We start from the raw sequence: 11,665 nt of genomic DNA, 5'->3' as shown, positions 1-11,665 counted from the left end.
TTGGCAGAAGCCGAGAAGCTGGTGAAGTATGACACACCGGGCCAGTGGGTAACTAAGGATCTACGGCAAAAACATAGCGCACAATGCTGATGAAGAAGGAAGAAGTGACATATACACAGCAATGAAGTCGCGAATCACGCCTGGGCTTAACTGAAATAATGCATAGAAAAAAAGAGCGCACAGAAACCACACGACACAATATAGCAGAAAGGCAAAGGTGCAGTGTGCTGGCTGTGCTTAAGAACAGCTAGTCCAAAATGAAAAAAAGCAGACTTGATGCCTGCTTGTCCTCAGAAAGGTAGGGCTTTGCAGCTTGCTCACTACGTGAAAGACAAACTTTATGCTACAACACTGGCAGGTCTTGTGGCTTTTGTTATGCGTCGCCTTCATCAAAAACTTAAGATCCCAAGTGATTTGCGTTTGGGTGTTGCTGTGACGCTTGCGAGCTAAAATAGATTGTAGTCATCACTTTATCCAGAATTGTGGACTTTAATTGGTGCTACGAGAGCGGTATTACAGGGCTAATAAATAGCAGAAGGAAACCACTTTGGCTCATTATTTTTCACAAAGGCTCTCCATTGTACGTTATCACTCACAAGCTATATAAAAATAAAATGGCAGCGTCCGCAGCCCCATCAAACGCTACAAGTTTGGGTATTCTTTTGAAAATTTTGATGGGCAAGATGAGGAGGTTGATGAGAAGCTAAAATACGAAAAGCGTGATAACATGAACCATGCCCACTTCATACTGTGTTCCTTACCCGCTCGAAGACATTTCAACAAGCGGTTTTGTTATCGATATATTACTTGAGCTGGAGAGATAAAGCATACACAGTGACCAAGCGACCCACAGTAAAGTGTACAGTTCGCCCGTATTTGCTACAAAAAATACAGACAGGATACCCTACATTCTTTTTAAGGTTATGCAAATCACTTCGAGCGAATACACAGTGTTTGTACTCCTCGTAGCGGGTAACCAAAACAATGAATGCAACGAAGGAGTGGTTAGTCCAGTTGAACTGAATATAAGCATATAAGACCATAATGAAGTCTGCTGTAACGAAGTAATAACATAACAAAGCTATTGCAGGATTCGGCTCAACTCGAATACTTTAGTGTAAACCCGCCGCTAATTGCTAACCTTTGAACTTGTCAAGCTGCATGCCCGAGACTGAAGACTGGAACCTAACCCTGTCTAAGTTTCGGTTCACAAAACGCACATGCCAACATAAACGAACCCGGCAAAACATTTTCAGAAACTTAGCGCGACACCCAGCAGAGCAGAAATGAAAATCGCCAACACTTGACAGATGGTGATACAAAACATCGCACACTTTCAGGTGATGTGCAGTGGCCTCAATTATGGCAAGAAAGTGAGATTCAAGTTGTTGTACGTATGCAAAAGCTGCTTCTGATGGCACAGTGAGATTCCCAAAAAGTTTGCTGGGGACGTGGTATGCTTTGAGCATTGTGAAATACTGGTGGGTACCCTTAAGCGTCTCACTGTCGTCTTTCAGTAACTGTGGGCAACTGCAACCGTCACATGCATTCCGAAGGAAGTGTTTGATGAGAAAACCAGCTACATAATATGCAGCGGAGTCATCGATAATATGGGAGTGAATGTTTGTCGCAAGTTCAGAGAGATCGTCTAGAGCGGGAAAGTCGTCAGGCTGTGGCTGTACACACTCCTCATTATCCACAAGAGACGCACTGGTGAGGGAGAATGGCGACAGCTGTTCCTGGAGGAGGTCACATTCATCATCCTCGACATTTCCGTATTCTGACAGCTTGAAGAGTTTTCTTATGCAGATGTGCTTCAGGCCACAAATAAATTGTGCTACATTGGGGTTGGTGTTGCAACCCTGTTTTTGCCTAATGTGGCCAAATATGTTCTCCAGAGGATCCTGTTGAAGCCTGCGTGTTAACAGGTATTCAAAATTGTAATTTTCGGAGAGGTCGTCCCATAGTTGACAAATTGCCTGAATTGTAATTTGCCAACCTACGATGGTTTGTGGTTGACGTCTGCCAACAAACTGCCATGATGCAATCCAGGGAAGCTGGCCTCGGAGGAAGTCAATCAGCTCTGAATCATTTTTCATGATTGCATGCCGCAGCTTTTGCGAAGTTCTTTTTTTACTCGAGCTGTTCAAGGCATCGAAAATCCTGTCCATACGATCACAAAATTGAGCTGTAGGGATGGTCGAGGCAGGCAGCACCTTCGCATACACCATTGCCGTGATAGCAATCGAAACTGATGCACTGAGGACCTGAGTTGCTCTGCTGACCTTCATATTAGAAAAAGGTTTCTGATGAACGTGCCGTTCAGTCAACTTTGGAGCCAATCGCAACCGCAACTCATGTGAGGATTGGTAAAGGCTTACAATGTGCGACCAGTTAACGATGTCATCCCCAATGTATAACTTGTGTGCTTGGACATTATTGCGCGTTGTTTTAATTAAATGCGGAACATCAAAAATGTAATATACCCGCTCACCATTAACTTCAAAAAAAGGCTTTGCTACAGTCACTTTTAGTTGGTTAGAGAGACTTACATTTGAACTGCCCTGGTCACAAATGACTGCTTTCACTGCAATATTAATGCTCCTAAGCTCCAAAATGAGTGACACCAGCAAGTTATGCATAACAGATGATGGTGTTGATGTGTGCCCTATAGTAAAAGCAACCGGTTGAACCCACTTTCTCGAAACGCCAACAAGAAGAAAAACCAGTGCTCGATCAGCGATGGTGGAAGTGCGATGAGTGCCATCATCTGTAAAACCCTGGACAACGTCTCTTGAAGCATCATAGTACAAATTCTTTTTGAGTGCTATTTCGTCGAAAACTAAAGCGCACACTCGGTCCCGTTCATTCCAAGCTTGAGTATTTGTTGCAATTGAAGAAAGGATTCCTGGAATTATGCCTGGAGTCATCTTTACATTAGCTAGCCACCTCCTTAATGAACGCCGGGAGGGCAAAGAAAAATACGGAGCCAGAAATCGGTATGCTCGCGGACCTCGGAAGTTTAAGTGAAGAGCGAATTTCTTGAACCACACGGGAAACCGCTTGCCCTTGCGTTTGGGCCTCAAGCGAACATGTGCAGAAAGAAGTTTAAAAACCTCCTCGGTGACGTGCGGTCGGATAACTTCAAGGGCCTTCGTAGTCGATGACGGTGCTTGGTGAGGCTGTCTCTGCAGTCTTTTGATAGTTTTCCGCTGTGCTGCTACTTTGGCTTGCAGATGTTTAATGGTTTGCTTGTACTTCATTAATGGAGACATTGTCGCTGGCACACAGGAACGCACTGCAATAAACAAAAAAATTGATGTAAAAGCGAAGAACAACTAATCCCATACGAGCACTTTCCTCGCTCTTTCAGACCCAAGGTGCACAACTTTCTGTGGTACAAAGTTTTCGATTCCACTACCTAAAAACAAACCATTCACAATGTTGACAATGCACAAAAAAAATGAAAATCACTGAGAGCCCACCCTTACATTTTGTAAGTGCACATGTAGTGTCCTTTTGAGGATAGTTTCCTCAGAATGTCCTAAACATAAAATAGCACATTAAAAACTGCTGCAATAAAAGCATAGTCACCATTTTCTCTAAGGCACTCAGGCGTGGAGCTGTTGGCGGAGACGTCTTCTGGAGGGTCTTGTGAAGCTTGTTCAGTGCCTCGGACAATGCTGTCGGAACAATCTTGCGAGCGGCCTGCGGAAGTCTCTATATCAATCCACTCTGGTGTTGAAGTGAACATACAACTTACCGGCCACACAAGTTCCTTTTGTGACAGCTGAACGACTGGTTAAGGTTTTCTCCGGCAAGACGAAATCATCAGAAATGCTTTCACCAGCTACAAGGGAGCTGCCACCTGCAGAGGTTTGGTCAACAGTCAATTTGGGTAAAAAAAAAAAGAAATCGCGACACTGAACGCACCCTGTTCATCGGGGCACCTCAATGTGTGGGAGCCGCTTTTTGAAGCCTCTACCGCAGGTCCTGAAGAGATGAAATTACGACAATGTGTCAGTAAGAGGCTTAAAATAACACAAACTGAAGCTCATCCGCACCTTGCAGTGCAGCTTCTGCAGCCATGTCACAGTCACTACTTGAAGCGACGCTCAGAGAACCTGCATATATGTGCAGTTGGTACAAGTTACAAAGCTTGTAGCATGGGGAAACTTAAACAGCTCTTTCAAACGCATAAATTGGTCGAACGTGGAAGAAAAGAGACGGCACCAACTAGGAAACAAGTAATTTGTGATTTTTGGAATTATCAACAGTGGCAGCTTTCACTGATGAAAGGTATGCGTACATGTGCACTCAGGCTTGAAGATAACGTGAAATAGCCCTTTAAAGTCTTTCAAAACAAGTTGCGCAGGTCCAGAGCATCAAAAAATGACAGAAATGTAAAGCTGCTGTTAGGAAGGTGATAGCCCACAATTCACAGAATTTAAGACTTTCCAAGTGTTACTTCTGTAGTGAGGTTTCTCTATCGGCTACAAAGATCTTCACGGTTAACTGTCGCCACTGATTCAATACAAGTGGCTGCTATTGCACATATTTGAGTTTCAGTCAATCACTTACATGGTGCAGCTGGTTGCACACTGGGAACAGCCATTCTTGTAAGCCTTGTGTGCCCAGGGTCCATGAAACTTTGAGCAGTAAAATGGTCGCTACAAACCCTGTACGTTGCGTACAATAGGCTGGCCGGCTTACTCAGGAGATCATCGCGTCCAGCATACTGCATCCATGCTTTCATCCTGCATTGGCAATGAACTATCAGCTGAAAGGGGAAGTGCTTGAATAGTGATTTTTTATTGTTACCCTCACTTAGCAAGTACGAACAGTAAGCCTACAGACATGCAAACCATACAAAAGCTTTAACACACCTGCCGTCCCGTGGTACGCGGAAGAAACTCGTCCCAGGCTTCTTGTGGGTTCTGCCATTGTTGAAGCACCACGATACACAGCAGTAGCTGCCGTAGCTTGGACCGCCGGACGGCATGGCGTCAGCGCGGTCTGAAAATGTTAGTAAGTGGATGCTTCGCTGTCAAATTACAAAAAAGATATGTGCACGTCATAAGTGTACCAGCAAACCCCTTTGAATGATTAGCTAATCGATGCACAATACAAAACCAGTGATACATCTCTGACCCATAAAACTCTGACTTACAAAGATATACGTCAAGACCACGAACAAAGATCTTCAGAAGTTTCCAGGCCGCTATCCCTTGTAATGCAATGGTATCGCGGCCTGGGAACATTAGAACACCTTCGTGCGTACGCAGTATCAGCAGTACATTGGGAAGAAAAATCGTAGTTGAAATTTGTGCGGTAAAATTATATTGGAAACGTCAAAAAAATTTGTGGGCAGCTTGCACTAGTGGCACAAGGCTAGCGAAGAAACGAAGATGATGGCCACTTGGCTAGTCCAGATTTGCCTCCGGCACACCAAGAATTATTCGTGTTCCGAGCCTTCGGGAAATGCGTCGTGAAGCATGCGAGGCCCAACAAACGCTTCTCAATATTTTGCACCGAGCCTACGACCTAGCTGCCCAGCTATGCTCAGCGCACAGACGCTCGCGTCCGTGGCAGACGCAGCACGCGTCGCCTCGGCTTGACGCCGTGCCGCCTTTGCTATACTGCATACGTTGGACAATGTTCCCGTCTAACCGCCGCATAGAGCCACAAACTTTCTTTTTAGCGAACCTCCCAGTCCTTACAAGCTTCAGAAAAAGGTTACAACTGCGTGAATGAGACGCCACGTAAGAAACAAACTCGCACACACGAAGCGCAACGTGTGTGTGTGCATCTTTCTATGTTTGTTGCATGGTGTCTTTTTCGCGCAGGCGTAACCGTTTTTTGAAAAAATGACCCAACAAGACCAACAACATGTCATTCAACAAGCTTCGCTTGAAAACGTGCCTCACCTGTTATCTCACGCTTGAAAACGCCGACGCAGCCGACGTTGACGAAAGCGACGAAAGCTTCTCGCTGTCAGTCATGCATGGGCTTGTCGCTGGGTAGATGGTGTTTATGACAGTACGGCTGAAGAAAAATAATCGCGTAAGGTGTGTTGAATAAATCGTTTTTATGTATAAAGAACATACCAAATTTGGGCGTGTAATTATTAATTTGTGAAAACAATTCTGTTGCATTGATTATAACTGTGTTTTTTTTTTGCGCTTGCGCCCTCTGACGTGTGGTGGGAGCACTAGTTCGTTACGTAGTCGTGACGCACTTCCTGAGGCCAGGTTTTGCAGAGTGTCCGCTCTTGTCTTCTTCTTTCTCTATGACAATACCCCGAGTGAAGGCACGGCAGGTGTCCATTGAGTCGGTAGAGATTAGGTGAGGAAGAGATTTGGCTTGCGAAGGCTTCACAGAGGAGTGGCAAGGGTTTCGAGCTCGCCTCCTCTCATCCTCGTTTCGCGCCGCTTCAAAAAACTTGTTTTGTGCACTCGTAATTAACCAATTCAAACGTTTTTGTGGCAAAATGTTCCTCATCGGACAACCAACAACTTCAACTGTTTAACTAATGTTTGGTAAGGGGCCGGGTGAGTGGCCCTTCAATTCATTACCATGGGGTTTTGCATTCTAAATTTCGCCACACGTTAGCCGGGAATGCCCAGTGTATGAATTGCACTCGTCAGTTCGAAATTGGTAAACATGCTGAGGGGACCATTGGTGCTGCTCCTCAATACTGATTTTCGACCGAGACTCATGTGGTGCTTGTGTTGAATGGAATGAAAGTGCATGAAAAGCATTATGTAGAAGAAGACGAAAAATACCGAAGGGTTGGCTCAAAGTCACAGGTCAACGAGAAGAAAAAGAAGAAGTAATACAATTGGTGTGACCGAAAATTGACGCGGCCCTAAGGTAAGCCTATCGATTCTTTGTAATTAGGGTTGAATGAGTGGTCCCGTCTGAATCTGTGCTTGTGGTAAAAAGGAGCGAGCTTGTTAGAGAAAGCGCGAGAAAAAATCTGTATAAAGCTCACTGCAAAAAAGCCTTCGCTAATAGGACGATCATTGCTTTCACACGGCTGTGCTTACTTCACCATGCTCACTTTTGCATTATTTACAGCATCGCCAAGGTACACATCGTAATACGATATCAAGCTACGAAATTTTCCTTCGAACGTACGGGGTAAGCTCCTGCATTTTTGAGTTTCGATGTAAAATGAATTCAAGTTTGGTGCGCAATCTGGCCACTGAAGAGTCTGTTTCTTTTGTTGGCGTTGTACTAATTTGAAGAAACGAAAAAAAAATAATTAATAGGTGGTTTGCCTCCCCAGAGAAGAAAATAACGCCTGAAAGCGTTTACGAGGATCGCCACAAAGAGAAACAAAATCACATTAAAATTTTTTTAGCATGCAAGGGCAGTTTGACCCCTGCAGGATTCAACGAAAGGTGCGATAATCCTCAAAACCTAACGCAAACAGCTTTTTTTAGCGAAAATAGAAGGCTTTAACCACAAGGCTTCTTGAGACGCTGAACAGACGCGGATTCCTCGATTTGTGCGGGCCGCGGTTCTGGCAACGGTACTCTATGACTCTCCTTGACTTGAACATAACTTGCCACCACCTTCAATGCAGCACGTTAGAAGCGCGTTTGCGCTTTTGTGCTGACTCGGGAACGCCTAAGGTGGGCATTGAAGGTGGTTTTCAAATCAAGTTGAAGTCAAGGGGCGCTTTTGAGAACGGGGGTTAGTGACGGAGGCCACGGTTGAAGGCACGAAACGCGCATGCTCAAAACAGCGCGCGTTTTTTTTACTCAGCTTACGAAGTGCATTGATCGGAGGTGAAAGTGCATTCAAGTTGAACGTGTCTTTAAAAAAAATCGCTCACTAAACCGTGAAATCTGTGCAGTTCCTTGCAATGTTTCAGGACGCTACATTTGCGCTTTGCTAAACGTAAGCAGCGCTCAGATAAATTATCTTAGTGAGTGGCCGAGCTTTCTTCTGTCGGAATGCAGAGTGACTCCACTAGAAGAACCAAAGTTGTAAGTTGGTAACTTGTTCTCAACAGGATAAATGCTGATATTTCCCTTCTGCCAGGTGATATGCAATTCGTGAATTGCGTGTTACGTTGTCATCTCTGCGGATGATCAGTGAGGACCAATCAAAGCCCTTTTAGATGCGAAGCACCTCTTTCACTAGCCTGTGTAACGCTGTCCCTCCGTACACCCCTACTGTGCATGCCCACGCCACGCGTCTTGTGCCGCATGCTCGCGGCTTGCGTCCCGTATTCGAGACGCCCATGCTCGCGTCTCGTGCGGGCCCAGGTAGACACCCGCAAAGTTGTCGCTTCTATCTCCCTCTGTCGCCTCGCAAGGCCGACGCAGGCAGCGTCTGCTAGTAAGAAACCGACTGCTCACGCTGCGCAACCATTCACTGGCCACCCAGTTTATGTAGGCACTGCATCGCGCGTTCGGAATTCACTCAAGTGTATAATGAATTAAAATAACATCTATTGGTTCGAGTTCACTTTAGTGAAGGGCGTCTATCTTGGCTTTCATTTGATGAGTGCCAGCGTTAACGTCGCCGCTAGTGTAAGCGTTAGCGCCCGCTACTTCGCATCTACACATGGCCCGCCTTTAGCGGGAGATGGTAGAAATTTTTATAACTTGCCTTTCAAGAAGTTTCGCTAGGAAAGCAGTGTCCAATTGTAGTTTGTGTATCATGCTCTTGCGAAATGGCTCCGTCTATCGACGTTGTTCAATATCTTCATATTGATCTTATGAGTAAATTGGAGGGGCTGCATCCCACATGAGTCACAGGAGCCCACATGTGGGCTCATGTGGCTTTTTTCGCATTTTTTTGTCGGTACCGCATGTAGCCTACATGAGCCAACGAGAAATATTGGTGGAAATGATTGTGCATGCTGCAAGATGACCAAAAAAAACCAAGTGGACGAAATGAACGCAATGTTTCAACTGTTCTTGTGACTGTATACCCGTCGATTCACATGTCTGGCGTATACTATGTCTTGTTTCAAAAAATGAACAAAACTATTGACTTTACTCAATTCCGCAACATCTAATTGTTTACATGCGTCTCAGGGGATTCATTCTACCACGCTGTCGCACTTCATTTCCACTAGTTCAAGTTATAGGCACGTATTTCTTGATTAAACGTATCACACATTACGAAATCATGCCTTTCCGAAACCTCTGGTTGGAACAGGATTGACCAGTTTTGAATTCCTATGTGTGATATATAGAATGACAGAGAAAAAGAAAACTTGTACCTATCAATATAGAACTAGGAAGAGACTTATTCTGAAGGTAAACTAATATGCACTGTTTCGTTGTAATTATATAGGCCGACCCTCATTTGGCGTCGCCGACGAGTGCCGCTGTGTTAGTGCAATGCCAATGAGAATCGAGGTAAAGACATTGCCACAACACTGACGTTTCATTTCTCAACAACCTCTTTTAGCAACGGAGGCGGAGTTGTTCTTGACTAAAAAATTGTAAATTTTTTTTCAGCCTGCTCAGACGCTCGTCCTGTTCAACTGGGCCGTTTACCAGGAGTCCCCAGTGGTTCCCATCATGCAGCGTGATAAGAGTCATAACATGTGTCCCCACTGCGGCAAGCCTGCAGCGTTGTGTCCAGTGTTTCGCGAGTCTGAAGGTGAGTATGATGAGAGCTGTCGCTTTCTCTCCCGCAAAATAGCTACGAACTTCTATCCGCTTGTTGGACGTGCAACCGAACTTCAATGAAGTGCTTACTGGACGGCGTTGCTAGGACGACGGTGAAAGCTAGAGCAGACGCAACAGCTCCGCGCGCTGTGGAGAAAGGCCTCCATCGACGCTGCTGTTACGTTGTCAATTGCCACAGATCTCAACAACTTCAGTTTTACTGATTTTGGTACCTATCGCGCGAGACAGATGGGTGGCAGCACTGAATATGGGCAGTTGCGAACATGTTGCGTAAACGAATGACTCGAGTTCTCCTCAGCTGGTCACGTCAGAAAAGATGATCTAGGTCTCCTGTTACTGTTTTCAGTAGCCTTGACGCAGAACCCTGGTACCCTTGGCTACCAAGCTCTCCAGCAACTCTGACCGAGATGCCTGCCGTATGTGCAACAGTTAAATGCAGACCAAGTGACGCGGATGATAAAGATCGCTCACTCCGCCACTACCCGCAATCTGAACTGGTTGTCAGCACACAGCATTGCAAACATACGTTACCTTTTCAAGTCTCAAAGTTGATTGATATGTGGGGTTGAACGTCCGAAAACCACCATATATACTAAAGAACTTCCAGATAAACTTGAAAGTGTAGAATAGAGCAATTCGATTTGTCCTTGGAAATTACGACAGGATACTTAGTGTGACAGAGAGCAGAAAAACATTAAATTGGGATCTTCTTGAAAACCGTCGTCGAAACCTCAGTATAAAATTCTTTCATAGCATTTATCATTCGAGAACAGGAATCATCAGGCCATTGTATTTTCAACACCCCAACTATGTTTCTCAAAGACGCGATCATCACTTAAAAATACGCGAGATTCCTTTTGGGGGTGACGCTTTTCGGTACTCTTTCTTTGTCCGCACTATAAGAGAATGGAACACTCTGCCACAGGAAATAGTCTCTATTGAATCAAGTGATAATTTTTTCCATGCTTTATGAATGTTTTTAATGTGTTTGATCATATGTACTGTACCCTCCTTGCTGTAATGCCTTATGGCGAAGCAGGTACTTAATAAATAAATGAATAATAAAATATTATAAGAGACGCCGTATTGAAGGGCTCCGGAAATTTCGACCACCTGGGGTTCTTTAACGTGCGCCCAAATATGAGCACACGGGCCTACAACATTCCCGCCTTCATCGGAAATGCAGCCGCCACAGCTGCGATTCGATCCCGCGACCTGCGGGTCAGCAGCCGAGTACCTTAGTTACTAGACCACCATGGCAGGGCCAAGTCTCAAACCTACGGCTTTAAATAGCAGTTTTCTAGCAATCTACTCTTCTGAATCGTAATTCAGCTTTACCATCTTTATCAAAACCACACTATTGCATCATGATATTGAGTACGCTATCTGAAGTTTGTTTGATTTTTGATATTTTGTCTAATATTTTGTCTTTGTATATCTTTGATTTTTAATATTTTGCAATATGCTACGAGGATGTCATTTTGTATTTTCTTGTTGCGAAATAATGAAGTTCAGCTGAAATGTTGCTTTGTGATAAATGTTTTTTTTGTTTATTTCACACTTCGTAGGGAGACTACGCCAATGTTTGTTGTATTTTTGTGCAATAACACATTTAAAATATTCTTTAGATATGCAGATGGTCTGCGGCCTGCGTGCCAAACTGTATTTAGGAGCAGAGGCCCTTTGTCAGGCTGTATAGTCTTTAATCTCTGCTCCTGCTCTTGTAAGGCCTTTTCAGGGCAAATAAACTTTCAATTCAAATGACAGCACGAGTGCCATACAAATAAATCGCGAAAGGTTGAAATTTTTGTTGCCCGTGGTCTCCGCGAATGCCGGAGCTATCTCGGAGGCCTCGGTTATGCCTATTGCCGTATTCCGAGAAACTGGTCACTCACGCATCCCCATTTCCAATATATACAAACGGAAGACAATTGTCAACAGGACGTGCGAGGGTGCGTAGTGAAACAGTCCCACGCACGGGAAGCGAGAGATGGATAGAAAACGCA

At 44.7% G+C, this 11,665-nt stretch overlaps 1 protein-coding gene across 3 annotated transcripts; it reads right to left on the bottom strand.

Annotated features, from left to right (window-relative positions):
• Positions 1-321: 321 nt before the first annotated feature.
• LOC142769185 (uncharacterized) lies at positions 322-6,246 on the bottom strand. Of its 3 annotated transcripts, XM_075872168.1 has the most exons (8): positions 5,928-6,233; positions 4,887-5,016; positions 4,582-4,757; positions 4,065-4,124; positions 3,934-3,993; positions 3,764-3,868; positions 3,595-3,708; positions 322-3,298 (listed from the first exon to the last, which is right to left on the bottom strand). In XM_075872168.1, the coding sequence occupies exons 2-8, from the start codon at positions 5,000-5,002 to the stop codon at positions 1,137-1,139; spliced, it is 2,793 nt and encodes a 930-aa protein (XP_075728283.1). In that variant the 5' UTR covers positions 5,003-5,016; positions 5,928-6,233; the 3' UTR covers positions 322-1,136. The 3 variants fall into 3 exon arrangements, with proteins under 3 accessions (XP_075728283.1, XP_075728282.1, XP_075728284.1); XM_075872167.1 differs by having other exon boundaries at positions 4,887-6,233; XM_075872169.1 differs by having other exon boundaries at positions 3,266-3,298; positions 3,595-3,868; positions 4,887-6,246.
• Positions 6,247-11,665: the final 5,419 nt, after the last annotated feature.

This window comes from Rhipicephalus microplus, chromosome 8 (genome assembly GCF_043290135.1).
Source record: "Rhipicephalus microplus isolate Deutch F79 chromosome 8, USDA_Rmic, whole genome shotgun sequence".
NCBI lineage: Eukaryota > Metazoa > Arthropoda > Arachnida > Ixodida > Ixodidae > Rhipicephalus > Rhipicephalus microplus.
This window is presented reverse-complemented; position numbering and strand designations above follow the sequence as displayed.

Bases quoted from the DNA above. Each gene is read 5' to 3' on its own strand.
- LOC142769185 (XM_075872167.1), bottom strand. From the start codon at position 5,002: ATGCCGTCCGGCGGTCCAAGCTACGGCAGCTACTGCTGTGTATCGTGG. The intron at 4,758-4,886 runs GTGTGTTAAAGC...TTGCCAATGCAG, and splicing joins CGCGTACCACGGGACGGCAG to GATGAAAGCATGGATGCAGT. The intron at 3,869-3,933 runs GTGCGTTCAGTG...AAACCTCTGCAG, and splicing joins GAGGTGCCCCGATGAACAGG to GTGGCAGCTCCCTTGTAGCT.